Here is a 26,172-nt window from a genome sequence, read left to right as displayed (position 1 = left end):
TTTTTTGACAGCCTTTTATTTTGCACCTTTGCCAACTTAATTAGTTTCAGTTGATTTGAATCTCTGTGCCCTGACCCTCTCTGCCAGTATCCTTGACCAGTGGTAAATTGGTACAATTCCTGATTGTAAATAAAACGACCTGTGTTCCACTCCAAGTTGACCGTAACTTTGTTTGTGGATGGATAGTAATGGCACTTGTTTCTGATAGGCTGCAACCATGTTGTGTGCCTACTGTGCAAATATGGCCAAACTTAGCGGGCTGATATCAAAACATGATTTAGAAAAACTCATTCATGTATTTATCTCCAGCAGGGTTACTGCAATAGACTTTTCACAGGCCTTTCTGGAAAAGGCAAATACTATCAAGGTGATTCAAAATGCAGCAGCTAGGGTTCTCACAAAAACAAAAGGAACTGACCACATTACTCCAATTCTTAAGTCCCTGCACTGGCTTCCAGTAAGTCATGGGAATTGACTTTAAACGACTACTGCTTGTTTATAAGTCAGTAAATAGAGCAGGACTTAAATAGCGATCAGACATGCTTCATCAGTACACACCCTCTCGTCCTCTCAGGTCTCAGGAGGAAAACCTGTTTGTAAAACCTGTTGTTTAAACTAAACGTGGTGAAGCAGCTTTTAGCTGCTTTGCAGCTCAGCTCTGGAACCAACCTTCGGATGACATACAGTGGGTACGGGTTGAGAATGCACCTTTTGCCGCGGCACTCCCGAAGAGATCCCGTAGGCTGTCAAGACGATTTTTTTTCGAGGCTAAGGCAATGTACCCAAACAACCACCAGGTGGCAGAAAGTTTCAAGCCGCATTTCAACTGCATTTAACCCTATGAGCCCTAGGCTGTGTTAAGGGCATTTTCACTACCTTTATTTAGAAGCATTTATCCTGGTCATTGTAAGTGCCATTCACACACGCTACATATCGTGTTTTTCAGCACAGTCTAGGCTACCCAGATCTGCCACAATTTCATGTATAAATGCTTGCATTGATTTGATTTAGATTTTTAAATAATGAAAATTAAAAAGTCATACTATAGAAATTATTACATTTTGACGTATATCTCACCACAACAAGCTGAGCTCATGATTGTGTATGCCTGACCGCCCTGAAAATGGCAATATAAGAACCATGGTGGAGGTATACTTTGGGGCTGAGCAATTTACAGAAATATGTGGTGTGTGCCTTCCAGAAATAAATGGCAATTTTTATTTAGTGATGAGAAATGACTTTTTGGCACTTTTTGGCACTTTTTACACTCCATATTTGTGACCAGTGCTTGAAGTGGGAAAAAATAAGTGCAGGAACTCTAATTTTCCAACATTTGACATTGTGCGGTGAAAAAAAATCAGTTTTTAGGATGTGTTGGTTCAAAAACTATTTTAATGTAATCATTCTTTCAAGCAATAGCCTAACCTATAGGCCTAGGCTACTTTTTTCTAATTCACAAATGGAATACTGAAAAACCATTAAAACAACATGAACCAGACCAGTGTGATAGGCCTAACAGACTGGGCTAAAGGCCCTAGAACCTTAAAGAAACCTTTGGGCTAAAGGCCCAGTTGAAGAAAACTGTGAAATAGGCTGTAGCCTACTTGTTACATTGATTTAATTAACAATATTAACAACTGGCCAAGAACAGAGATTCAAAGGTCAGAACAGGAGAGTAAAGAGACTGTAAGTGTTCTTTCTATTGCTATTTTGGGTCCTGAAATGGCATAGCATCTGCCAAGGCTATACAGTATGACAAACACGGGGTCTGAATACAACTTCTGATATGACAAATAAATTATTTTGAAGTGGGGAAAATGTGAAAAAATGCAGAAATTTGATGTGATTAAAAAAAAAAAAATCTTGTGATTATCGATAATTATACAGAGACATCCTATACGCCATTGGAATCAGTAGGATCTCCTGTTTATTTTGATATGTAGTTTGCCATAGGGCAGTTACGAAATCGTGAAATATTTCACAGAGAAGAATGGGTATGATTCAAAACTGAATGTGACATTCATTTTTGTATGTAACAGTAATTTTCAACGCTAATTATCTCGCGAACCGTTCATCATAGAAACTAGCAGCTAACGCCATTGGAAAGGTCAGGTTCTGCAGTTTCATATGACATGCTGTTATTTCTGTGCGAGAAATTCTTCGCGCAGCAATATGACCGAGAAGAATGGGTGTGGACGCGGCCAAATGGTGCGTCTCTCGAAGAAGGCAGAGAGGGTCGGCCGGCGGTCCGATGTTAATCTTCTCACAGGTAGGCTACCGGGCCGCGACCCACAGATTGAGAAATACTGATAGGGATAGGGCACTGTCGTAGCTCGTGGGTAATGTAGTAGTCCAGGACACTATGTTCAGACCAATTCATTCGTTAAATTTTTTGGGGGATTATGAAAACTATATATTTTTGGAATCCTTAGAACCTGAAGAATCAGAAAATCATTAAAGCAGTCATTTTGGGTCTTGAAAATGGTGTACTATTGCATTAAAAACGCCATAATGCTATACTGGTAGATAGGGTAACATTTTAAACTTGTATGTATCACCACAAAACTTTCCCAGTTATTCACTTACATTAAGACAAGATTTTTTTGTATTACAAGTTTTCTGAAATATAATGTTTAAATATGCAAATGTATATGCAAATGAGGCTTAATATACTGAAATAGGCGTTAATTTGCACAAACGTCCAAACCTGTACATATAATAGTAGCTATCCTTTATGGAGGATTAAGGTTTTAGCCCTTTATTATTAAAATACTTAATAGTTCCTGATAAAAAAACAGTATGGTAACTATTAAAAACAATGATACAAATTAAAAAACTGATGGGTCATATGAATAAGCAGGGCAATTGTGTGGAAACAGCTCTTATAGCATTATATATGGCGCTTTTAATGCAATAGTACACCATTTTCAAGACCCAAAATTACTGCTTTAATGACTTCTGAAAATTGTCAAACAAAGATTTCCTGATTCGTCAGTTTTCATAATCCCTCAAAAAATTTAACGAAATTACAACTGTACAAATTACAATTGAGCGCTATTACAAGTAAACTGACTATAGTCTTTCATCGGTCTTGCGATATCGTCTATTCTTGGGCCACTGTCGCTGCGTCGGATCAGTTTCAGTAAGTACCGGAACGCAGAAAAAAGTGGCGGAACCCAAAAGACGAAAATACAGAAGTTCCGGAACTGCGTTCCGCTGCGTTCCAGCCCACTTCAAGCACTGTTTGTGACACTAGCTGATCTGACCTGACTTGTTTGCATGTTAGCACACATGACGTGCACAGATGGTGATTCTCTATAATATTCTTTTTACTGCATTGCAATGAACAAAGTAAAGGCAAAAAAAGTGTTTATTTGTCAAACAAATTTGGTTGCAATATGAGTCTTGAATTGGATACCATACCAGGAGTTTTCTATGATCTCAAAACCGTATTATGAACGTGACTTGCCATAGAGAAACACATGATAACATTGGATTATGAACATAGGCTATTATGCCACACAAAAACATGGGGTAAGTGGAGCTAAATTAAGTTATTATTTTGCTGTCACTTCGTCTGTTTTATGGCCTAGAAGGTTATATTTGGTATATATGTGGATAGCTCTAGCTCTCCTCCTTCATCTGACATGCGTCCCATATCTTTCTGATTGCAGTTTCACGAGTAAATCAAACGAGAGTAATGGTAGCCGAAGCTATATGACATTATTATTTGTTTGTCACTTCGTCTGGTTTTATAACACAAAAGGATCGATGTATTTGGTATCAATGGAAAGCTCTGTTTCTCCTCTTTCATTTAATATGGCTGTGCGATGCCGGGTTCGAGAGTAATTCAGGCAACAGTACTGGCTGCGCAGGTGAACGCAGAGCAATATAGACTGTAAATATGATATACTGTACTTTGATTTAACTTCATGATTTTATTTTATTTTCATACTTGATCGTACAGACAATTGTCTAGTCTCGTTGGAAAGCCCCGGTTCTGCTCTTTCGTGTGATATAAGTCTCATCTCGCTGCTAATAATCGTGGAGCAATGTATGTAAGGGATAATGTATAGAACGCCGGTCATTATCGGAAAATAATTCCCGACAGGATGAACTGAACCCCGACACGCAGCGGAGGGGTTTTGCTTCGTCCTGAAGGGAATTATTTTCCGATAATGACCGGCGTTCTATACATTATCCCGCTTATTATACGGCTACTTGCCAAAACGAGAAGAAACGTACCACAATATGTCTTTAGCAATGACTTAGCTACCGTTTCGTGGCTTCCGTTAACAAAATAAATAGTTCGCCACACAGATAGAATGTGACTGTTGCCATTGACAGCGGTCATTATTTTTTTCAGAGGTCCTCTATCAAGAAATAATGACCGGTACGTTGGGAAATCCCGTTCAAGTCAATGGGGCGTTCTACTTGCATTGTGAAGAGCCGTATAATAACAGAGAAGAATGGGTGTGTTTTTTGACGCACTTTGCGTCCGTCGGGCTCATAGGGTTAATGATGAAGACCGCATATCCGTCAATTAGTCGACTCCTTTAATCTCATTTAATCATTAAAATGAAGGTGATGACTGGCAAATTAATCAAACGATGTTTCAATAAACCATTGTTGAAATGAATGAAAATGGTTTTAGAAATTTAGTTTTTTTTGTGCTGTCTGAATTCATATGTCCGTATATCTACCACCGGAACCTTTCCTGCTGCCGACCTATGTTGCCGCCAGCTGTTATGTGAATGCAATTGCGGACAAAATCTGCACTTGTCAGTGATGATCAAGGGAAGTGTTGGCCTATGTTTATTTAAAGCAACAGTTCGATCTCACACGCTGCATGTAATGCAGCAAGGCATACAAGGCTAACTCTTCCATAGCCTATACTCTCGGGGTGACTCTCAAGCTCTCTCCTCGATCCTCGATGCTCATCCCACTGATCTATAACAAACACTGGATAGACTATCCCATTGTTGAGACTGCCACCTTGTGACGAACCCACAACATTATGAAATGACCTTGTATTGACTTGACGTGCCTGATTCGACACAATTCATGCGGCAATATCAATCAAATGCCACGTTGTGATATAATGTCCAGATAAAATGTCCGGATTGTGAGATTTCATGAGTTTTCGATCGTCACCTACTTCAGTTCTCTTCATAATAGACTTCTAAAAATCACACATAAGGTGAGTTAGAGTGTCTAGTTTTGTAATAAAAAAAAAAGCTAAAAACGCGATATCGCGTTTTTGGCACTCTGCGCATGGGAGCTAAAACCGCAATATTACGTTGTTGGCACTCAATGAGTTAATGACTAACGTCAGTTTAACATGTCAGAACTTTTGATCGGCGTTTCAAATGCATGCCGCGAATATCAAATAAACTCGACTGACTGAATCCCTTATATTTGTTGGCAACTGTTAAAATATTCAAAGCCATGCACTGGTAAGGCATGGTAAGCTGTATTTCGTAGAGGGCCTAGATATTAACTTTGAAAAATGTCTCTGCCATACTAAACAGGCATACGCGCAATTAAATTAAAAGACCCCAGCTGTGGCGCTACTTTTTGGGGCACCTGCACCGCACGCCGGCGACCCGGGTTCAATTCCCACTCCGTGATCCTTTCTGGATCAATAAAAGGCATAAATTGCTCCAAAAAATATATATTTATAAAAAAAATGAAAGATGTTCTCAGTTTTGCGAAAAGTTTTTATGTTTGCGATGTCTGCTAGAAAGAGCTACATTTGTTTCTACATTTTAAGTTAACTATGTGAATTCGTGGTTCAGCATTCACACACATATTTTCACATTTACATAATTAGTGTCAGGCTCAGTCAGACCAAGTCTTTCGAGAGAGAGGGGGGGGAGGGAGGCAGTCGTTTTCAATGCCGCATATACTGTAGGTGATGTCTAAGTGAACTGGTTAGACGAGTGTGGGGGAGGGGGAATGATCGCACAAGACAATTGCTCTTCATGAAGCTGTTACAATGGATAGTGTGTTATGTACTGTAGGCCTAAATTGCTGCGCCGACATCGGCCATCTGTAGGCCTATAGTCTAAGGCAGCGATTCCCAAACTTTTTATTTTAACGCACCAACTTCAACATCTTCATCTAGGCCTTAAGTAACACGCTAAAAGGCAACACGGGTAAAAAAAAAAAGGCCCTCGTTTAAGACACGACCACACAACAGCATATGCTCATTCCCATGCAACATTTAGAATTTATCATTCTGAACATGAGCTAGATTGAGCGCTATGAAACGTCAAGTCAGGGTATATGCCCTATGTGGGACATTCTATTTCTAGGCTCAATTATATCCTCCTGAGTTACGGCCCCATAACTATAGCCATCAGTGCGCATTGGAGGTCTTTCACAGAGTGTTGAAGAATGTTTCCTGAAACAAAGCCCGTCACAATAATGCAGCACACTGATATGGAGCACCTCCTCACCTTGAGTGTCTGAAAGCTGCTGTAGGCTAGGCTACTCTCGCAGTCCACATCTTTAGTCTACTGCCTTCTTTCATTCTTTTCGAAAAAGTGGAATTGTGGGTGAATACAGTAGCCTAGGAAACTTTGTTAAGCCGGCTCCATACATAACAATAGCTGCCGTGCGCTCTCCCCGCGCCTCCATTTAAACTAAGGGCAAACCCATTAATTCGTGCCCAAAACGAGTTGGGAGCATCGACTGGCTGTGTCGGCAGACTGCAATACAGTCGATCTCGAGGGGTTAAATAGCGCACGTTAAGGCTGGCTTAAATTGTACGATTTTGGTCTGTTTTAACAGTCGGCGATTAAATTTCCAAAATCGGACGGATATCTTGGGAGTTGTACTAGAATCGCGGCTCGCTCCCGTCATCTAAATCGTTTAGTGTAATGTGCCAATCTTAGCGGTTTGAAGTCCGTCGGAGTCAGTCTTTTTCTAGTTTTGCCGTTACGACAATATCAAACATGTTTGATATTATCGGAAGTCTTTTCAGTCGTGGCTCATGCAAATAGTGACGTGAACATTAAAAACCAATAGTGACCTCTCTCCAACACGAAACAGGCTAGAAACTCGTTGAATTGTCTTTAGATGTGAGAGGGTCTGAGACTGTAGTCTTTCAAACATCTTTTCCAAATCTTTGCAAAGTCTGTCAATGTAAGGTAGGCTTTACTTGAATTTTAAACCAGCTCTTCTCTTACCAGTAGCCTATAGCCTATAGCCATACTTTAATAATCAGATGTTATGCTCATTTTTGTAGGCTACACCTCACCGGCAAGCACGCACGCAAAAGCTATCTACAATAGGCTATTAATTGGCCAGGCTATATAATAGGCTTAGGACTGTATTTTGCCTTCACGCAACTTTAGTTGTGCTCAATCTAAATCATTTTCAGTAAGGATAGGTCATATTACCAAATGGCGAACCTCAAAAATTATTTAGGATTGAGCCGTGTCCATTACGCACTACAGCTATTTAGGCTATTGTTTTATTTTAGTGTTTTTTGTCCACCATGGTAAACATAGTTGAAATGTTCGTTCTTAACCTATGTATTTTCAATCGGCTTTCACAATCAGCTACAGCTGCGCCGATGATCACCATGAAAATTTGCAATGTCTATACAGAACTGCTTTCACTTCCCCGAGTCGCGCACGCAACATGCACAACAATATACCGATATTTAGCAAACACATGTATTTCCAGCTCTCAAAACTGATGAGGTCCAGATCTCAGTGGCCTCATAGCTGCCTACAGCCATGCCTAGTAAGCCTAATGATAGCCTAATAGTTATGACATTAATAGCCTGTTAATGACCTAATTTTGGAATGGCACGTTGCTTGAAAAAAAAAGTTAAACACCGCCACTGCGACCATGAAAACAGAAAATGTCGGAGTGGTGGGACCTTTTCCATAAAGAGACATGCCTCCACTACGACAATTGGACGTCAATGTCGGAGTGGGGATATGTCGGAATGAACGGCGGATACCAGCTGGGTTGTAAAACATTCGAAAACTCTGTAACTGCTATCTGAGATGCCTAGCGTCATATCTCTTTTCTCCGCTTGTGACCAGCGCGGAGCCGAATCTGCATGTTATTAGGGCGGTCTTATGTTGCCCCCTTGTGGTTGCAGTTTTAATTACAAATGCTGCACCTTCGGGATTCCCGATGTGTGGCAAAGAAAGGAGCATTCTCAACCCGTACCATCTGTACCCTCGCTGTAACTAAATCTAGACTTCAGACCATACTGTTCTCAGATGCTTTCTGCTAACTGCACAAGTTACAAATTATGAATCTGCCTTGAAAATTATTCTACCTTGTGTCTTTTATTCTGTCTTTTTAGTCATTCTTTATTTTTAAATGATTTTACCTTGTGTGTTTTAAGTTTTCTCTTTTATTCTGATTTTACTTTTACCTTTTAAACTATTCTTTGACCATTGCCCTTCTATGCTTTTATTTGTTATTACTGTATGCATTTGTTTATGTAAAGCACATTGGATGACCTTTGTATATGAAATGCACTATATAAATACACTTGACTTGACTTTGCATTTTACCTTTTCTCCTTTTGAACCTGGATCACCTCGCAAACCGGGGAGGCCAGGGGGGCCCTTGATGGAACAAGAGGATGGAAAAAAGTATGACATATGATTGACGTCATATTAAACCATTTAAAAACTACTAACAAGACAGCAATCTTACCATTGGTCCTGGGGGTCCATCTTTACCAGAAGCACCAGGGAGTCCTTGTTCACCCTGGAAATTGTATACTTTCATGACACTCATCATCTATGTGTAACTTTAGTTGAACTGGTGAAGACAGACTCTTTTCTTACCACAGAGCCAGGGATACCGCGAAGGCCCTCTGCACCAGGCTTCCCTGGTGGACCCTGGGGGCCAACTGGACCTATTTTTCCAACGTGTCCCTCAGGACCAGCTTCACCCTTAAAAGACAAAAAATAATTTTGTTTATGTATTATTGTCATTTTCCTTCCCTCATGTTTCCATTTTCCAGTGCTTAATTTGTAAAGTGGGAGGTGCTGGAACGCAGAGGGGGGATGTAGATCCGGCGACCCAAAACCAGGGTCAGAGGTAACAGAACAAATACAGCCCATACACATATTTCACAATATTTACAAACAGCCTATTCATCAGTCCACGAGTGCTTACTAATATGGAACGCAATAGGATAGCCCAGCTGACTTTGTGCATAGCTCTCTGCCCGCATTTCAATGATGCGCTTTTGTGCCGCTGTCTGGAACAGATAGGCCACCTTGAAGGTGCAGCTCAGTCTGGGAGGCTATAGCGCCGTCTGATATTCTTTTCAAACAGCGACACAATTGCATATTCAACACCAAAAGCATGTCAGGTACACAGGCTTGAAGATGAACGCCAGATTTTCTTCCGTCTTAGACATTTTGACCTTTTCTCCCAATGAACTCCTATAGTTCGCTCCTCACTCGGCAAATAATAAAGATGTCAGTGGTAGAGGTTTGCCAACCAAGTATTCAAGAATAAAAGTAGGAGACTTAATCCAAAGATGTTAGAATTGGCTAGGTTATGTTATAACATCAGGCTCTGTGTTAAATAGTCCATCGCCAAAGTGATTGTAGCCGTATTTAAGCCATTTGCTATTACCAATATTGAAAGAGGAGATAAAACAGAGTTAATCAAGACCATTTAGGAGGACAACAATGGACCCATGCATGGTTTATTTTTTTCACAAGTTATTTTTTATCCATTCTACGTGTAGATGCGTGTGGACTAATGGAGCTGCAGTTAAATATTAGACTATAATATTGGGCATGAAAAATACTGTCTCGTGACCAAAGTTAGCCAATCCCTGCTCTAGCTCTATCCTGTCCGGTGCAGTTCTGACTATGTCCCTGCAATGAACTTGCGTAGGCTATGGAAAGTGGTTGAATAGGGTAAGCGGCGGGCTGTCAAGGCATTTAGGTGATTCGTTTTTCATTGTGATACAGGAGGTGTCCAATAAAAAAAGGTTCCGGATCCAACGTTGGAGGCTCAAATTATGCCCTGCTCATTTCCAAAAAGTAGTTGAATGGTTGCCATTTGTGACGCTATGCCCTGACAGTGCTAAAGCAGAAGAGGAGATTTGTTCTGAACATGCTGAAAACCAATTTTGTTCTTTTTTACCATGATTTACAAAAACTCTTAAATGTCAGAGTGAAAGCAGATTTATACAAAGTAATGTTCAATTAATTAAAAATAAATGACTACGTTTCACTTTAAGTAACTGACCTAAATCAACAGCAACCGCATTTAGAGAAATGGAGATGGTCTAATTGCAGTGAATGTGTATAGTATAGCAATACCCCGATGGTGGATCTGCCGTGTCCCATCAGAGTAGGGGCGTCCCCTCACAAACCTAATACACACTTTCCACGCTATACCGATAAAGTGTAATGAAAAGTAATTAAATACATAGAGATGCTCTGGATAAACATACCTTTGATCCCTTCTCTCCTTGCTTTCCCAGTTTCCCCGCAGGTCCTGCTGGCCCCTATGGAGCAAAACAATGTAAATGAATCACCTTCACCACAAAAGAGACTCTTGTATAGCCCCAAAGCTCAATAGTTCCAAGCTCCTTGTATAGCACCATTACCATATCTTATGATAAGGATAAAGATGTGGCATTTTTTTGCATTCGAACATCAAATATAAGTTGATTCTGGCTTTCATCAACATGGTTTCATACAAGCTACTTATTTCTCCCATATCAGCCCTTGGGCTGCAGTACATTCTCAGTTGTAGCCACAGTAGCTATTGATCAGATGGTCTAGTTCAGTTCAGTTTTATTTTTATTTTTTTTAAATATATGAAAAAAATATATATTTCCCCCCTATTTCTATGGAATTACATTTGTTTAATTATTGAGCAAACTGTAAGCAAAAGCCCTAAGCAAAAATAAGACTTTAACAAAAATCTTGCTACTGAATTTAAACACTGATAAATTACTCATTTCTACCACAAGTCAACACTTTTGCAATTGAAAAACACTTTTGCGTTTGAAATGCAAAGGTGTTGACTTGCAAATGTGGTAGAAATTAGTAATTTATCATTAAAACCAAAATCAATATTTTTTTGTTTTAAAAGTTATATCTTTTTAGCCTGGGTGTTCCCATCCTGCCTTGCGCGATAATTTCATTCACGCTGCTAAGGCAGTCTGGAAACTAACACCCACATTTTCGCCTGATGTTGGCGACCAATCACAGAGCAGGGGAGAAAGCAAGACGCTTGGCAATGTTTTAAAAAAGAATTTGTTTCACCGCTTCTATAGAGCCTTATTTGTAGAAGCTGACAGTTCATCAGTATTGGAGAAGGCTTATACTAAGTACATTAAATGGCCTGTTCCCCCCAAGGTTAAAGAAACTCATTTTTAAAATGATTAATAAAATATATCCAGTTGGTGACTTTCTTAAAAAAAGATTTAAATTTGAGGTTGAACTATGTAATTTTTGTAGCTTATCAGATGATACACTAGAACACATGTTTTACTCTTGCCCTGCTTCCAGTATTTTTTGGATTAATGTTTACAGTTGGATATCTGTGAAGATTCATGACCTTCCGCCTTTTATGTCCACTGATGTACTTTTCTGTAATGTAAACACTTCCTTTTTTGATTTAATTAACATCATTATTATTATGGGTAAATATCATATACATTGTTGTAAATGGAGAAATACAAAACCCTCCTTTGTATGTTTTTTAAATGAGTTTAAAATGTTTCTATCGTCACTCCAAAAAGTTAAATGAAAGTGTCTTCAGACATGTTAAAATTATTGCTATTGTGAATTATATGGTTTATGTTATTTCTTTTATTATTATAGTGCATGAAAATGCACTATACTGTTCTTCCTAGACTTCTTATTATTATTACAGTGCATGAAAATGCACTGTACTGTTCTTCCAGTCTTCTTCTTCTTCTTCTTCTTCTTCTTCTTATTATTATTATTATAGTGCATGAAAATGCACTATACTGTTATTCCAAGTCTTCTTCTTATTATTATTACAGTGCATGAAAATGCACTGTACTGTTCTTCCTAGGCTTCTTCAACTTCAACTTTTTATTATTCTTCCTCTAACGCACGCAATTCAGCTTGAACCGTTGAACGTAGAAACTTCATTCAACTTCATACGTAGGTCTTACTTAGGACATGTGTGCTATGACTTTTCAACTTTGTAACTTTTATACTTTTTAAACTATAAATGAAAAACTATTCAACATTTCCCCATAGACTTAACATTGGCCTTTATGACATCACAATAGAGTCATTAAGCAATTAGAATCTTATGCCAGGTGGCCAGCCCCACCTGCAGCAGCTCTCTGTCTCAGGCTTTCTTGCTCTCTTAAGACTACACCCTGTTCAACTGTTTCGTCTACCCACAACTGTTTCAAAATAAAAGTCCTCGCCATTTTTGCATTTTCATGCACTAGTAATTTCCTGGAATTACATTTTCTAGTTATTTTTATTATGCTATTAATTGTATAGCTTCACTAATTACTTCTGTATTGTTTCTTCCCCCTAACGTCTTGTATAACTTGATTGTCCTTATGTCTTTATGACTGAGTTGTATGTTGAAATTTCATTAATAAAAAAAATAAAAAAATGCACAGACGGATTTGATAGACATCCGTGGCGCCCAATGAGCGGATCTGGACATTTTTTCAAATACGAGAAAATGAACGTCTGGTTGCCAGACCACGTCTCATTTGAGAAGTGGTAGGCGCTAGCCAGGCTACATACAGTATTTTTGCTTACAGATACAGAATATTTTTTTGTTTGCTCAATAATGAAACAAATGTTATTCCATATATTTCTATACACAGCCTTTTCTGCTATGCATCTTAGGCACCATTTACCTCATTCTCATAACAACAGGACTAATTTGCTTACAGTACCTGCTGACCTTAAAGGTGGGGTGGGAGATGTTTGGAGCATGCTCTCTGGAGCATTTTTAACATATTGCTTGAAATGCTCTTCACACCCCCATCGCAACCAATTAATTAAAAGTTTTGATACAAAAATTAAAAGTTTTAGTGGCCTCTAGAACGAACAGGAAAAACACTATCCAATCATACTGAACGGACTGTTAATGATGATTGGATTCTGATGCATCTATCAAACTGCAATCTGCTCGTCCCTCCCGCTTGTGAACAAGCATTGCACATTCCTGTACTCTGGAGGCGTGGCTTCGGGGGGAAGTCTGAAGAAAGGGGTTGGGAATTTTGACCTATGTATTTTCAAAATGCAGCTTTGCTGGAATCGTTTTCCAGGATCTTCTACCCTACCTTTAAGCTTGCATGATGTTAACCTAGACATTTTCTTCATTTAAAGAAAGTAAGACAAAATAAGACAAAAAAAATACTATGTCATTTGTAGACCTACAAGGACCAACAACATTCCTAACTATTGGGAAAGCCATTATTTAATGTCCCATGTTATCTTGTTCTGTAATTTATGCATACATCATCAGTATCTATGATGAACTTTGAATACATTATAGGACCTTTTATGAATAGCAACCATGGTACAATTGTGACATACTGAATGTCCTATTCTGATATACTTATACAGTACATACACTAATACACTTATGTCACATGGTCATCCTTTTCAACATTTCTTGTGAGAAAACAAGGCTTTGGCGGAAGAAAGTTCTGTAAGTGCATGGAGTAGCATAATAGCTTACTGCTATGTATTTATTAACGATTCCAAGAAATACAGACATCCATTGGCAGTGGATTGCCCAAATAAAACAAGGTGTTAGACAATATTTTGACATTATGCTGAGATAGCACACTATTGTTGTCTTTCCTTCTGGATGATGATGTAGCCCTTTATTCTATTAATCCTTTATACTGATCTTAGGATCCGATCTCCTTCATAAGCCCACTTTTTGACATCCATTGTTAACTTTGATCCAAGCCATCAGGATCATTACCACAGCAGTGACACTGTAAGTGAATGTACTGTGACAGCGAATGCACCACCAAAGCCTCTTTCTCATGCAGAAAATGTTCAAAATGGCGCTCAAATGACATAAGGGTATAGCAAACAAAGCACTACATTTACAATGAGTGTGGTTATGGCTTCCTACAATTTATTATTTAGAACTATAAATGGGTCTGTTCTGACATATATGTTATGTACTTACCCTTTTGCCTGGAGTCCCTGGGGGACCAGCTTCACCTGATGGACCAGCGGGTCCCTAAAATTAGTTGAAATATATTAGTTTTAATTCCAGTGACTAAAAATATTACAGTATCCATTATTAGACTAGAAAAGTGTAACATTTGCATACTTCATATGACATGGTTCTGCATAATGTGCACAATATTTCTGATGGATTATAAACATTCAAGATAACTCACAGGGTGGCCTGGTTCTCCGTCATCTCCCTTGTCTCCTGACAAACCATCCAGTCCCTGTAAAATAAAAACAATACTTTTCAACAATCTTTTCAACCTAATCTTTATCCACTGAATTGATACAGAATGTTTGCTAATTAAGGTTAGCTGTTGAAAGTTAGCTATTGAAAAGGTAGGCTAAGGAATTGTTTGGGAAATATAAACGGTGAGTAGTCATTGCTAACGTTAGCAATGCATTATCAGTGTCATTATGCTGAGACGCTGAGGAAAACAACATTAGCACTTGCCATTGAAAGCTGTAGCAGCATACGCTGCTGGATCCTGCAGCTAGCTGGTAACCGCGAGTCAGAGGGGAGGGCGAGGTGATACACCGCTCCACAGTATTTTGAAAATAATTGCAGTACACGTTTTGGCCAAAATCCTACAGTACATAGGGTTCCTTTAACATAAATTACTATCACTCCTCCTCTTCCGATTCTATCCAAGTCAAACCAAGTTTAACACAGAACAAGTATCAGTCTGTAACACTAACACATTTATATAATCTAATTTCTGAAGTAATCTTCTGAATTTCCCCTTGGGGATCAATAAAGTATCTATCTATCTATCTATCTATCTATGTTCAAGTGAATTAACCCACGACCATTTCTGTTCTGAAAGATGGGTTAAAAGTTTAGAAATGACATCAGAAGTGATGGGGGTGGTAATTAATGTAGATGCAGATGCATATGCAATAGGCATACGGTCAAAACATGTATTTATTTATTTACGTTACATTATTCGTTCATAAAGAAAATGCATGTCCTTAAAGGTTGGATATTTCCTCATTTTCCTTTTTATTTAAGGCATTTCCAAAAGATGATTTTATAGTCCTCTTTATAGTCAACTTTAGCATGTGTTCTAATAATTATGGAGGGCACTGTATTTGCCAGCAAATCATTAATTTCAACTCTCTTGTTCTCAAGCAAACCTACCAGTGACTTTATAACCTGATTAGATCTCTAGGTGTAGCGCTTCTGGGTCAAGCTAGTTACAGTGCATGAAAATGCACTGTACTGTTCTTCCTAGGATTTTTATTAGGGCCCGAGCACCGAGGTGCGGCCACTGAAAGTGGCTGCACCGTAGGTGCAAGGCCCTATTGTTTTTGCTCAGATTATTATTATTATTAGGGCCCGAGCACCGAGGTGCGGCCACTGAAAGTGGCTGCACCGTAGGTGCAAGGCCCTATTGTTTTTGCTCAGATTATTCTTATTAGGGCCCGAGCACCGAGGTGCGGCCACTGAAAGTGGCTGCACCGTAGGTGCAAGGCCCTATTGTTTTTGCTCAGATTATTATTATTCTTTTTTCCGTCTTACCTGTTTTTCTTTTTTCACCAACTTCGCATGCTCTAAAACTCTTGTAATTTGGCAGCCATTTGTAGAATTGCAATCGAAGCTCAGAGACAGAGCTTTGGCCTAGGGTGTGGCTCAGGGACTCTATAGCGCCACCTAGAGCGCTGTCTGTTGTGGTTGACACATACATTCACGGAAATGAACCAAATTTGGTGGACATGTGTGTTGTATGAATCTGAACAAGTTGTACATTTAAACTACATACTGAATCTTACAAGAATTTGAGTTATGATTATGATTATGATTTTTGCACATCACATATTTTGAAACACTTCTCCTAGACGGTTTATCGAAATCATGTCATATAAGCACTAATATGATCTTGAGGGGTTGCCCGAGAGGAATTGCGACCAGATTTTTGAATTTTTGAAGTATATTGAAATGGCGAAGGTTTGAATTATGGCGTTTTATTAAGAAACAGGAAGTTGGTGTTATAGGCAGAAAAAAGGTTATGAATTGGATGTAATTTGGCAGCTACATGTGGAATTGCTTCTGCTACTCAGAGACAGAGCTCTGGCCTAAGGTGTGGCTTTGGGACTCTATAGCGCCACCTAGCAGCACGTTATCTGTTGTGGTTGACACAAACATTCACGAAAATGAACCAAATTTGGTGGACTTGTGTGTTATTGCTATGGCTAGTCAGACACAGAGCTTTGGCATAGGGTGTGGCGTAGGGACTCTATAGCGCCACCTACTGCGTTGTCTGTTGTGGTTGACACAAACATTCACGAAAATTAACCAAATTTGGTGGGCTTGTGTGTTATTGCTATCGGTAGTCAGAGACAGAGCTCTGGCCTTGGGTGTGGCTTAGGGACTCTATAGCGCCACCTAGTGCGTTTTCTGTTGTGGTTGACACAAACATTCATGAAAATGAACCAAATTTGGTGGACTTGTGTGTTATTGCTATGGCTAGTCAGAGACAGAGCTTTGGCATAGGGTGTGGCGTAGGGACTCTATAGCGCCACCTACTGCGTTGTCTGTTGTGGATGACACAAACATTCATGAAAATTAACCAAATTTGGTGGGCTTGTGTGTTATTGCTATCGGTAGTCAGAGACAGAGCTCTGGCCTTGGGTGTGGCTTAGGGACTCTATAGCGCCACCTAGTGCGTTGTCTGTTGTGGTTGACACATACATTCACGAAAATGAACCAAATTTGGTTGGCATATGTGTTATTGCTATAGCTATTCAGAGACAGCGCTCTGGCCGAGGGTGTGGCTTAGGGACTCTAAAGCGCCACCTAGAGCATTGTCTGTTGTGGTTGACACGTACATTCACCCAAATGAAGCAAATTTGGTGGGCATGTGTGTTATTGCTATAGTTATTCAGAGACAGAGCTCTGGCCTCGGGTGTGGCTTAGGGACTCTATAGCGCCACCTAGTGCGTTTTCTGTTGTGGTTGACACAAACATTCATGAAAATGAACCAAATTTGGTTAGCATATGTGTTATTGCTATAGCTATTCAGAGACACGATCTGGCCAAGGGTGTCTTATGGACTGTATAGCGCCACCTAGCGCATTGTGTGTTGTGGTTGACACACACATTCACGAAAATGAACCAAATTTGGTGGGCTTGTGCGTTATTGCTATCGATAGTCAGAGATAGAGCTCTGGCCTAGGGTGTGGCTTAGGGACTCTATAGCGCCACCTAGCGTGTTGTCTGTTGTGGTTGACACATACATTCAGGAAAATTGACCAAATTTGGTGGGCATGTGTGTTGCTCATGCACATGCCCACCAACACGCACATGTTGCTTTGATAGATTCCGAAATGTCACAGGCCTCCGCACCGCAGGTGCTCGGGCCCGCCATCGCCGCTTGCGGCTATATTTATTATTATTATTATTATAGTTTTTTCCTCCTTACCTGTCCCACGGCCTTTTGGCCCTTTTTCACCGACTTGACATGCTCTAAAACTCTTGACATTTGGCAGATACGTGTGGAATTGGTAAAACTACTCAGAGACTGAGCTCTGGCCTAGGGTGTGGCTCAGGGACTCTATAGCGCCACCTATCGCGCTCTCTGTTGTGGTTGACACACGCATTCACAAAAATGGCCCAGATTTGGTGGGCATGTGTGTTCTATTAATCTGAACAACTTTTACATTTATACTCTATAGTAAATATTAGAAGAATTTGAGTTATGATTATGATTATGATTTTTGCACATCATGTATTTTGAAACACTCCTCCTAGACGGTTTATCGAAATCATGTCATTTCAGCAGTAAAATGATCTTGAGGGGTTGCCCAAGAGAAATTGCGACCAGATTTTTGAATTTCAAAAGTATATTGAAATGGCGAAGGTTTGAATTATGGCGTCTTATTAAAGAAACAGGAAGTTGGTGTTATAGGCAGAAAACAGTGACTAATTTGGTTGTAATTTGGCAGCTACATGTGGAATTGCTACTGCTACTCTGAGACAGAGCGCTGGCCTAAGGTTTGGCTTAAGGACTCTATAGCGCCACCTAGCAGCGCGTTGTCTGTTGTGGTTGACACATACATCCACGAAAATGAACCAAATTTGGTGGACTTGTGTGTTATTGCTACTGCAAGTCAGACAGAGCTTTGGCCCAAGGTGTGGCTTAGGGACTCTATAGCGCCACCTAGCACATTGTTTGTTGTGGTTGACACATACAGTACATTGAAGAAAATGAACCAAATTTGGTGGGCTTGTGTGTTATTGCTATCACTAGTCAGAGACAGAGCTCTGGCCTAGGGTGTGGCTTAGGGATTCTATAGCGCCACCTAGTGTATAGTTTGTTGAGGTTGACACATAATTCACGAAAATGAACCAAATTTAGTGGACTTTTTTCGTATTGCTATCGCTAGTCAGAGACGGAGCTCAGGCCTAGGGTGTGGCTAAGGGACTCTATAGCGCCACCTAGCGTGTTGTCTGTTGTGGTTGACACATACATTCACGAAAATTAACCACATTTAGTGGGCATGTGTGTTGCTCATGCACATGCACACCAACCCACACATGTTGCTTTGATAGATTCCGAAATGTCACGGGTCCGCACCGCAGGTGCTCGGGCCCGCCATCGCCGCTTGCGGCTATATTTAGGGCCCGAGCACCGAGGTGCGGCCGCTGTAGCAGCGGCTGCACCGTAGGTGCAAGGCCCTATTGTTTTTGCTCAGATTATTATTATTATTATTATTATTATTATTCTTTCATCGTCTTACCCCGTGCGCCCTTTTTTCACCAACTTAGCATGCTCCAAAACTCTTGTATTTTGGCAGCTACATGTGGAGTTACTGTGGCTACTCAGTGACAGAGCTCTGGCCTAGGGTGTGGCTCAGGGACTCTATAGCGCCACCTAGCGCGCTGTCTGTTGTGGTTGACACATACATTCACGGAAATGAACCAAATTTGGTGGACATGTGTGTTCTATTAATCTGAACAACTTTTACATTTACTCTCTATAGTAAATATTAGAAGAATTTGAGTTATGATTATGATTATGATTTTTGCACATCATGTATTTTGAAACACTTCTCCTAGACGGTTTATCGAAATCATGTCATTTCAGCAGTAAAATGATCTTGAGGGGTTGCCCAAGAGAAATTGCGAACAGATTTTTGAATTTCAAAAGTATATTGAAATGGCAAAGGTTTGAATTATGGCAACTTATTAAAGAAACAGGAAGTTTGTGTTATAGGTAGAAAAAAGGTAATAATTTGGATGTAATTTCGCAGCTAAATGTGGAATTGCTACTGCTAGTCAGAGACAGGGCTTTGACTCTAAGGTGTGGCTTCGGGACTCTATAGCGCCACCTAGCAGCGAGTTGTCCGTCTTGGTTGACACAAACATTCACGAAAATGAACCAAATTTGGTGGGCTTGTGTGTTATTGCTATTGCTAGTCAGAGACAGAGCTCTGGCCTAGGGTGTGGCTTAGGGACTCTATAGCGCCACCTAGCAGATTGTCTGTTGTGGTTGACACATACATTCACGAAAATGAACCAAATTTGGTGGGCTTCTGTGTTATTGCTACCGCTAGTCAAAGACAGAGCTCTGGCCTCGGGTGTGGCTTAGGGACTCTATAGCGCCACCTAGCTTATTGTCTGTTGTGGTTGACACATACATTCACGAAAATGAACCAAATTTGGTGGGCATGTGCATTATTGCTACCGCTAGTCAGGGATAGAGCTCTGGCCTAGGGTGTGGCTTAGGGACTCTATAGCGCCACCTAGCGCATTGTCTGTTGTGGTTGACACACACATTCATGAAAATGAGCCAAATTTGGTGGGCTTGTGCGTTATTGCTATCGATAGTCAGAGATGGAGCTCTGGCGTAGGGTGTGGCTTAGGGACTCTATAGCGCCACCTAGCGTGTTGTCTGTTGTGGTTGACACATACATTCAGGAAAATTGACCACATTTGGTGGGCAAGTGTGTTGCTCATGCACATGCCCACCAACACGCACATGTTGCTTTGTTAGATTCCGGAATGTCACAGGTCTCCGCACCGCAGGTGCTCGGGCCCGCCATCGCCGCTTGCGGCTATATTTATTATTATTATAGTATAATTATCTTACCAGTAACATTTTTCACCAACTTGGCATGCTCTAAAACTCTTGCAATTTAGCTGGCATATGTAGAATTGCATTTGATACTCAGACACAGAGCTGTGGCCTAGGGTGTGGCTCAGGGACTCTATAGCGCCACCTAGCGCGCCGTCTACTGTGGTTGACACATACATTCACGGAAATGAATCAAATTTAGTGGACATGTGTGTTGTATTATTCTGAACAAGTTTTACATTCAAACTATATAGTGAATCTTAGAAGAATTTGAGTTATGATTATGATTATGATTTTTGCACATCACGTATTTTGAAATACTTCTCCTAGACGGTTTATCGAAATCATGTCATATAAGCACTAAAATGATCTTGAGGGGTTGCCCGAGAGGAATTGCGACCAGATTTTTGAATTTTTGAAGTATATTGAAATGGCGAAGGTTTGAATTATGGCGTTTTATTAAGAAACAGGAAGTTGGTGTTATAGGCAGAAAAAAGGTTAGGAATTGTATGTAATTTGGCAGCTACATGTGGAATTGCTTCTGCTAGTCAGAGACAGGGCTCTGGCCTAAGGTGTGGCTTTGGGACTCTATAGCGCCACCTAGCAGCATGTTATCTGTTGTGGTTGACACAAACATTCACGAAAATGAACCAAATTTGGTGGACTTGTGTGTTATTGCTGTGGCTAGTCAGAGACAGAGCTTTGGCCTAGGGTGTGGCTTAGGGACTCTATAGCGCCACCTAGCAGCACGTAATCTGTTGTGGTTGACACAAACATTCACGAAAATGAACCAAATTTGGTGGGCATGTGTGTTATTGCTATTGCTAGTCAGAGACAGAGCTCTAAACAAGGGTGTGGCTTAGGGAATCTATAGCGCCACCTAGCAGCACGTTATCTGTTGTGGTTGACACAAACATTCACGAAAATGAACCAAATTTGGTGGGCTTGTGTGTTATTGCTATTGCTAGTCAGAGACAGAGCTCTAGCCAAGGGTGTGGCTTAGGGACTCTATAGCGCCACCTAGCATATAGGCTGTTGTAGTTTTCACATACATTCACGAAAATTAATCAAATGTGGTGGGCTTGTGTGTTATTGCTACCACTAGTCAGAGACAGAGCTCTGGCCTAGAGTGTGGCTTAGGGACTCTAGAGCGCCACCTAGCGCATTGTCTGTTGTGGTTGACACATACATTTACGAAAATGAACCAAATTTGGTGGGCATGTGTGTTATTGCTATAGCTATTCAGAGACAGCGCTCTGGCCAAGGTTGTCTTAGGGACTGTATAGCGCCACCTAGTGCATTGTCTGTTGTGGTTGACACACGCATTCAAGAAAATGAACCAAATTTGGTGGGCTTGTGCGTTATTGCTATCGATAGTCAGAGATAGAGCTCTGGCCTAGGGTGTGGCTTAGGGACTCTATAGCGCTACCTAGCATGTTGTCTGTTGTGGCTGACACATACATTCAGGAAACTTGACCGAATTTGGTGGGCATGTGTGTTGCTCATGCACATGCCCACCAACACGCACATGTTGCTTTGTTAGATTCCGAAATCTCACAGGTCTCCGCACCGCAGGTGCTCGGGCCCGCCATCGCCGCTTGCGGCTATATTTATTATTATTCTCTCTTCCTCTTAGCCCGTTTGGCCGTTTCACCAACTTGGCATGCTCCAAAACTCTTGTAAATTGGCAGGCATATGTAGAATTGCATTTGATACTCAGAGACAGAGCCCTGGCCTAGGGCGTGGCTCAGGGGGTCTATAGCGCCACCTACCGCGCTGTCTGTTGTGTTTGACACACACATGCACGAAAATGAACCAAATTTGGTGGGCATGTGTGTTGTATTAATCCGAACAACTTTTACATTGAAACTATATAGTAAATATTAAAAGAATTTGAATTATGTGAGATTTTCTGATTTTTGCACATCATGTATTTTGAAACACTTCTCCTAGACGGTTTGTCGAAATCATGTCATTTTAGCAGTAAAATGATCTTGAGGGGTTGCCCAAGAGAAATTGCGAACAGATTTTTGAATTTCAAAAGTATATCGAAATGGCGAAGGTTTGAACCTAGGTGTCTTATAAAAGGAACAAAAAGTTGGTGTTATAGGCAGAAAACAGTGACTAATTTGGATGAAATTTGATGGAGTATTAGTTAGTGTGTTTGTAGTGACAGTCATATACAAAGTTTTGAATTTGGTGTTGTTTGTGATTTTTAAAAGCGCATTAATGATTGTGGTGGACACAGTTTTAGCTAAAATATTTTGAAGCGAGTTGATGAATAATGATAATCATATCAACCTATGCTGCAATTTCGACGTAAACCACATTAACAGAAAGTGAGTTATTTAGGTTTTCATATGACTATGGTCTCTCCTATCCGCTCCTTGCTGCCCGCGCGTGTTACACACAGAACTACCTAGCCGCTCCCTCACTGTGGCTCACCCACTCTCCCCCTCCTTGTTTCTTTCCTTCCCCCCACAGTTATTCACACTTTCCCCTCTCTCCCAGCTGGATGTCTCTCTCTCCTCCCCCGCTCTCCACACAGAGACACAGACACAGACACAGACACACACACACACACACACACAGAGTCAAGAATGACAGTGTGATGCAAAGTAAAAGGTAAAAAAAAGATCATGTGTATAAAGATTTTATTCAGGTTAAGTCATTTTTGTGATTGAATTGGGGACTGACTGAGTAAGACCCAAGTTCTAATCCTCATAAAAATTTGTCTTTGCCTTGTGTGTTGCCACCTCTAGTCTGAGACAGAGCCCTGGCCTAGCGTGTGGCTTAGGGACTCCTGGTCACTCACTCACTCACTCACTCACTCACTCACTCACTCACTCACACACTCACACACACACACACACAATATTATTATTCTCTCTTCGTCTTAGCCCGTTTGGCCGTTTCACCGACTTGGCATGCTCCAAAACTCTTGTAATTTGGCAGGCATATGTAGAATTGCATTTGATACTGAGAGACAGAGCCCTGGCCTAGGGTGTGGCTCAGGGGGTCTATAGCACCACCTATCGCGCTGTCTGTTGTGGTTGACATGTGCATGCATGAAAATGAACCAAATTTGGTAGGCAGATGTGTTGTATAAATCTAAACAACTTTTACATTTACACTACATAGTGAATCTTAAACAAATTTGAGTTATGATTATGATTATGATTTTTGCACATCATGTATTTTGAAACACTTATCCTAGACGGTTTATCGAAATCATGTCATATGAGCAGTAAAAGGATCTTGAGGGTTTGCCCGAGAGGAATTGCGAACAGATTTTTGAATTTTCGAAGCATATCGAAATGGCGAAGGTTTGAATTATGGCGTCTTATTACGAAACAGGAAGTTGGTGTTATAAGCAGAAAATAGGTTATAAATTGGATGTAATTTGGCAGCTACATGTGGAATTGCTTCTGCTAGTCAGGGACAGAGCTCTGGCCTAAGGTGTGGCTTCGGGACTCTATAGCGCCACCTAGTAGCACGTTATCTGTTGTGGTAGACACAAACATTCACGAAAATGAACCAAATTTGGTGGATTTATGTGTTTTTGCTATCGCTAGTCAGAGACAGAGCTCTGGCCTAAGGTGTGGCTTAGGGACTCTATAGCGCCACCTAGTAGCACGTTATCTGTTGTGGTTGACACAAACATTCACGAAAATGAACCAAATTTGGTGGACTTATGTGTTATTGCTATCGCTAGTCAGAGACAGAGCTCTGGCCTAGGGTGTGGCTTAGGGACTCTATAGCGCCACCTAGTAGTACGTTATCTGTTGTGGTTGACACAAACATTCATGAAAATGAACCAAATTTGGTGGACTTATGTGTTATTGCTATCGCTAGTCAGAGACAGAGCTTTGGCCTAGGGTGTGGCTTAGGGACTCTATAGCGCCACCTAGTGCGTTGTCTGTTGTGGTTGAAACATACATTCACGAAAATGAACCAAATTTGGTGGACACATGTGTTATTGCGATCGCTATTGAGGGTGTGGCTTAGGGACTCTATAGCGCCACCTAGCGTGTTAGCCGTTTTGGGTTGACATTTACATTCACAAAAATGAATCAAATTTCATGAGCTTGTGTGTTATTACTGCCGCTAGTGAAAAACAGCTCTGGCCTAGGGTGTGGCTTAGGGACTCTATAGCGCCACCTAGCGCGTTGTCTGTTGTGGTTGACACATACATTCAAGAAAATTGACCAAATTTGGTGGCCATGTGTGTTGCTCATGCACATGCCCACCAACACGCCTCATGTTGCTTTGTTAGATTCCGAAATGTCACAGGTCTCCGCACCGCAGGTGCTCGGGCCCGCCATCGCCGCTTGCGGCTATATTTCTTATTAGGGCCCGAGCACCGAGGTGCGGCCACTGAAAGTGGCTGCACCGTAGGTGCAAGGCCCTATTGTTTTTGCTCAGATTATTATTATTATTATTCTTATTATAGTATTTTCCTCTTACCGGACATGTTTTGCCCTTTTTCAGCAACTTGGCATGCTCTAAAACTCTTGAAATTTGGCAGCTACCTGTGGAATTGATGCCTCTACTGAGAGACAGACCTCTGGCCTAGGGTGTGGCTCAGGGACTCTATAGCGCCACCTAGCGCGCCGTCTATTGTGGTTGACACATACATTCACGGAAATGAGCCAAATTTGGTGGACATGTGTGTTGTATAAATCTGAACAAGTTTTACATTGAAACTATATAGTGAATCTTATAAGAATTTGAGTTATGATTATGATTATGATTTTTGCACATCACGTATTTTGAAACACTTCTCCTAGACGGTTTATCGAAATCATGTCATATAAGCACTAAAATGATCTTGAGGGGTTGCCCGAGAGGAATTGCGACCAGATTTTTGAATTTCAAAAGTATATTGAAATGGCGAACGTTTGAATTATGGCGTTTTATTAAGAAACAGGAAGTTGGTGTTATAGGCAGAAAAAAGGTTATGAATTGGATGTAATTTGGCAGCTACATGTGGAATTGCTTCTGCTAGTCAGAGACAGAGCTCTGGCCTAAGGTGTGGCTTTGAGACTCTATAGCGCCACCTAGCAGCACGTTATCTGTTGTGGTTGACACAAACATTCACGAAAATCAACCAAATTTGGTGGACTTGTGTGTTATTGCTATGGCTAGTCAGAGACAGAGCTTTGGTCTAGGGTGTGGCGTAGGGACTCTATAGCGCCACCTAGTGCGTTGTCTGTTGTGGTTGACACATACATTCACGAAAATGAACCAAATTTGGTGGGCTTGTGTGTTATTGCTATGGCTAGTCAGAGACAGAGCTTTGGCCTAGGGTGTGGCGTAGGGACTCTATAGCGCCACCTAGTGGGTTGTCTGTTGTGGTTGACACATACATTCACAAAAATGAACCAAATTTGGTGGGCTTGTGTGTTATTGCAATCGGTAGTCAGAGACAGAGCTCTGGCCTAAGGTGTGGCTTTGGGACTCTATAGCGCCACCTTGCAGCACGTTATCTGTTGTGGTTGACACAAACATTCACGAAAATGAACCAAATTTGGTGGACTTGTGTGTTATTGCTATGGCTAGTCAGAGACAGAGCTTTGGTCTAGGGTGTGGCGTAGGGACTCTATAGCGCCACCTAATGCGTTGTCTGTTGTGGTTGACACATACATTCACGAAAATGAACCAAATTTGGTGGGCTTGTGTGTTATTGCTATGGCTAGTCAGAGACAGAGCTTTGGCCTAGGGTGTCGCGTAGGGACTCTATAGCGCCACCTAGTGGGTTGTCTGTTGTGGTTGACACATACATTCAGGAAAATTGACCAAATTTGGTGGGCATGTGTGTTGCTCATGCACATGCCCACCAACAGGCACATGTTGCTTTGTTAGATTCCGAAATTTCA

General features: G+C 40.9%; 1 protein-coding gene across 1 annotated transcript in view; it reads right to left on the bottom strand.

The window, feature by feature from the left end:
* LOC134077594 (collagen alpha-1(XI) chain-like) overlaps positions 1 to 26,172 on the bottom strand; it is a 270,154-nt gene that overhangs the window by 21,370 nt on the left and 222,612 nt on the right. The window contains exons 53-58 of the mRNA XM_062533297.1: positions 14,387 to 14,440; positions 14,170 to 14,223; positions 10,460 to 10,513; positions 8,826 to 8,933; positions 8,692 to 8,745; positions 8,547 to 8,600 (exon numbers count right to left, since the gene is read on the bottom strand). Of these exons, the coding sequence (XP_062389281.1) occupies positions 8,547 to 8,600; positions 8,692 to 8,745; positions 8,826 to 8,933; positions 10,460 to 10,513; positions 14,170 to 14,223; positions 14,387 to 14,440 (378 nt within the window). The remainder of the gene's footprint in view (positions 1 to 8,546; positions 8,601 to 8,691; positions 8,746 to 8,825; positions 8,934 to 10,459; positions 10,514 to 14,169; positions 14,224 to 14,386; positions 14,441 to 26,172) is intronic.

The sequence above is a fragment of the Sardina pilchardus genome, chromosome 3 (assembly GCF_963854185.1).
Source record: "Sardina pilchardus chromosome 3, fSarPil1.1, whole genome shotgun sequence".
In the NCBI taxonomy this organism is placed as follows: domain Eukaryota; kingdom Metazoa; phylum Chordata; class Actinopteri; order Clupeiformes; family Clupeidae; genus Sardina; species Sardina pilchardus.
This window is presented reverse-complemented; position numbering and strand designations above follow the sequence as displayed.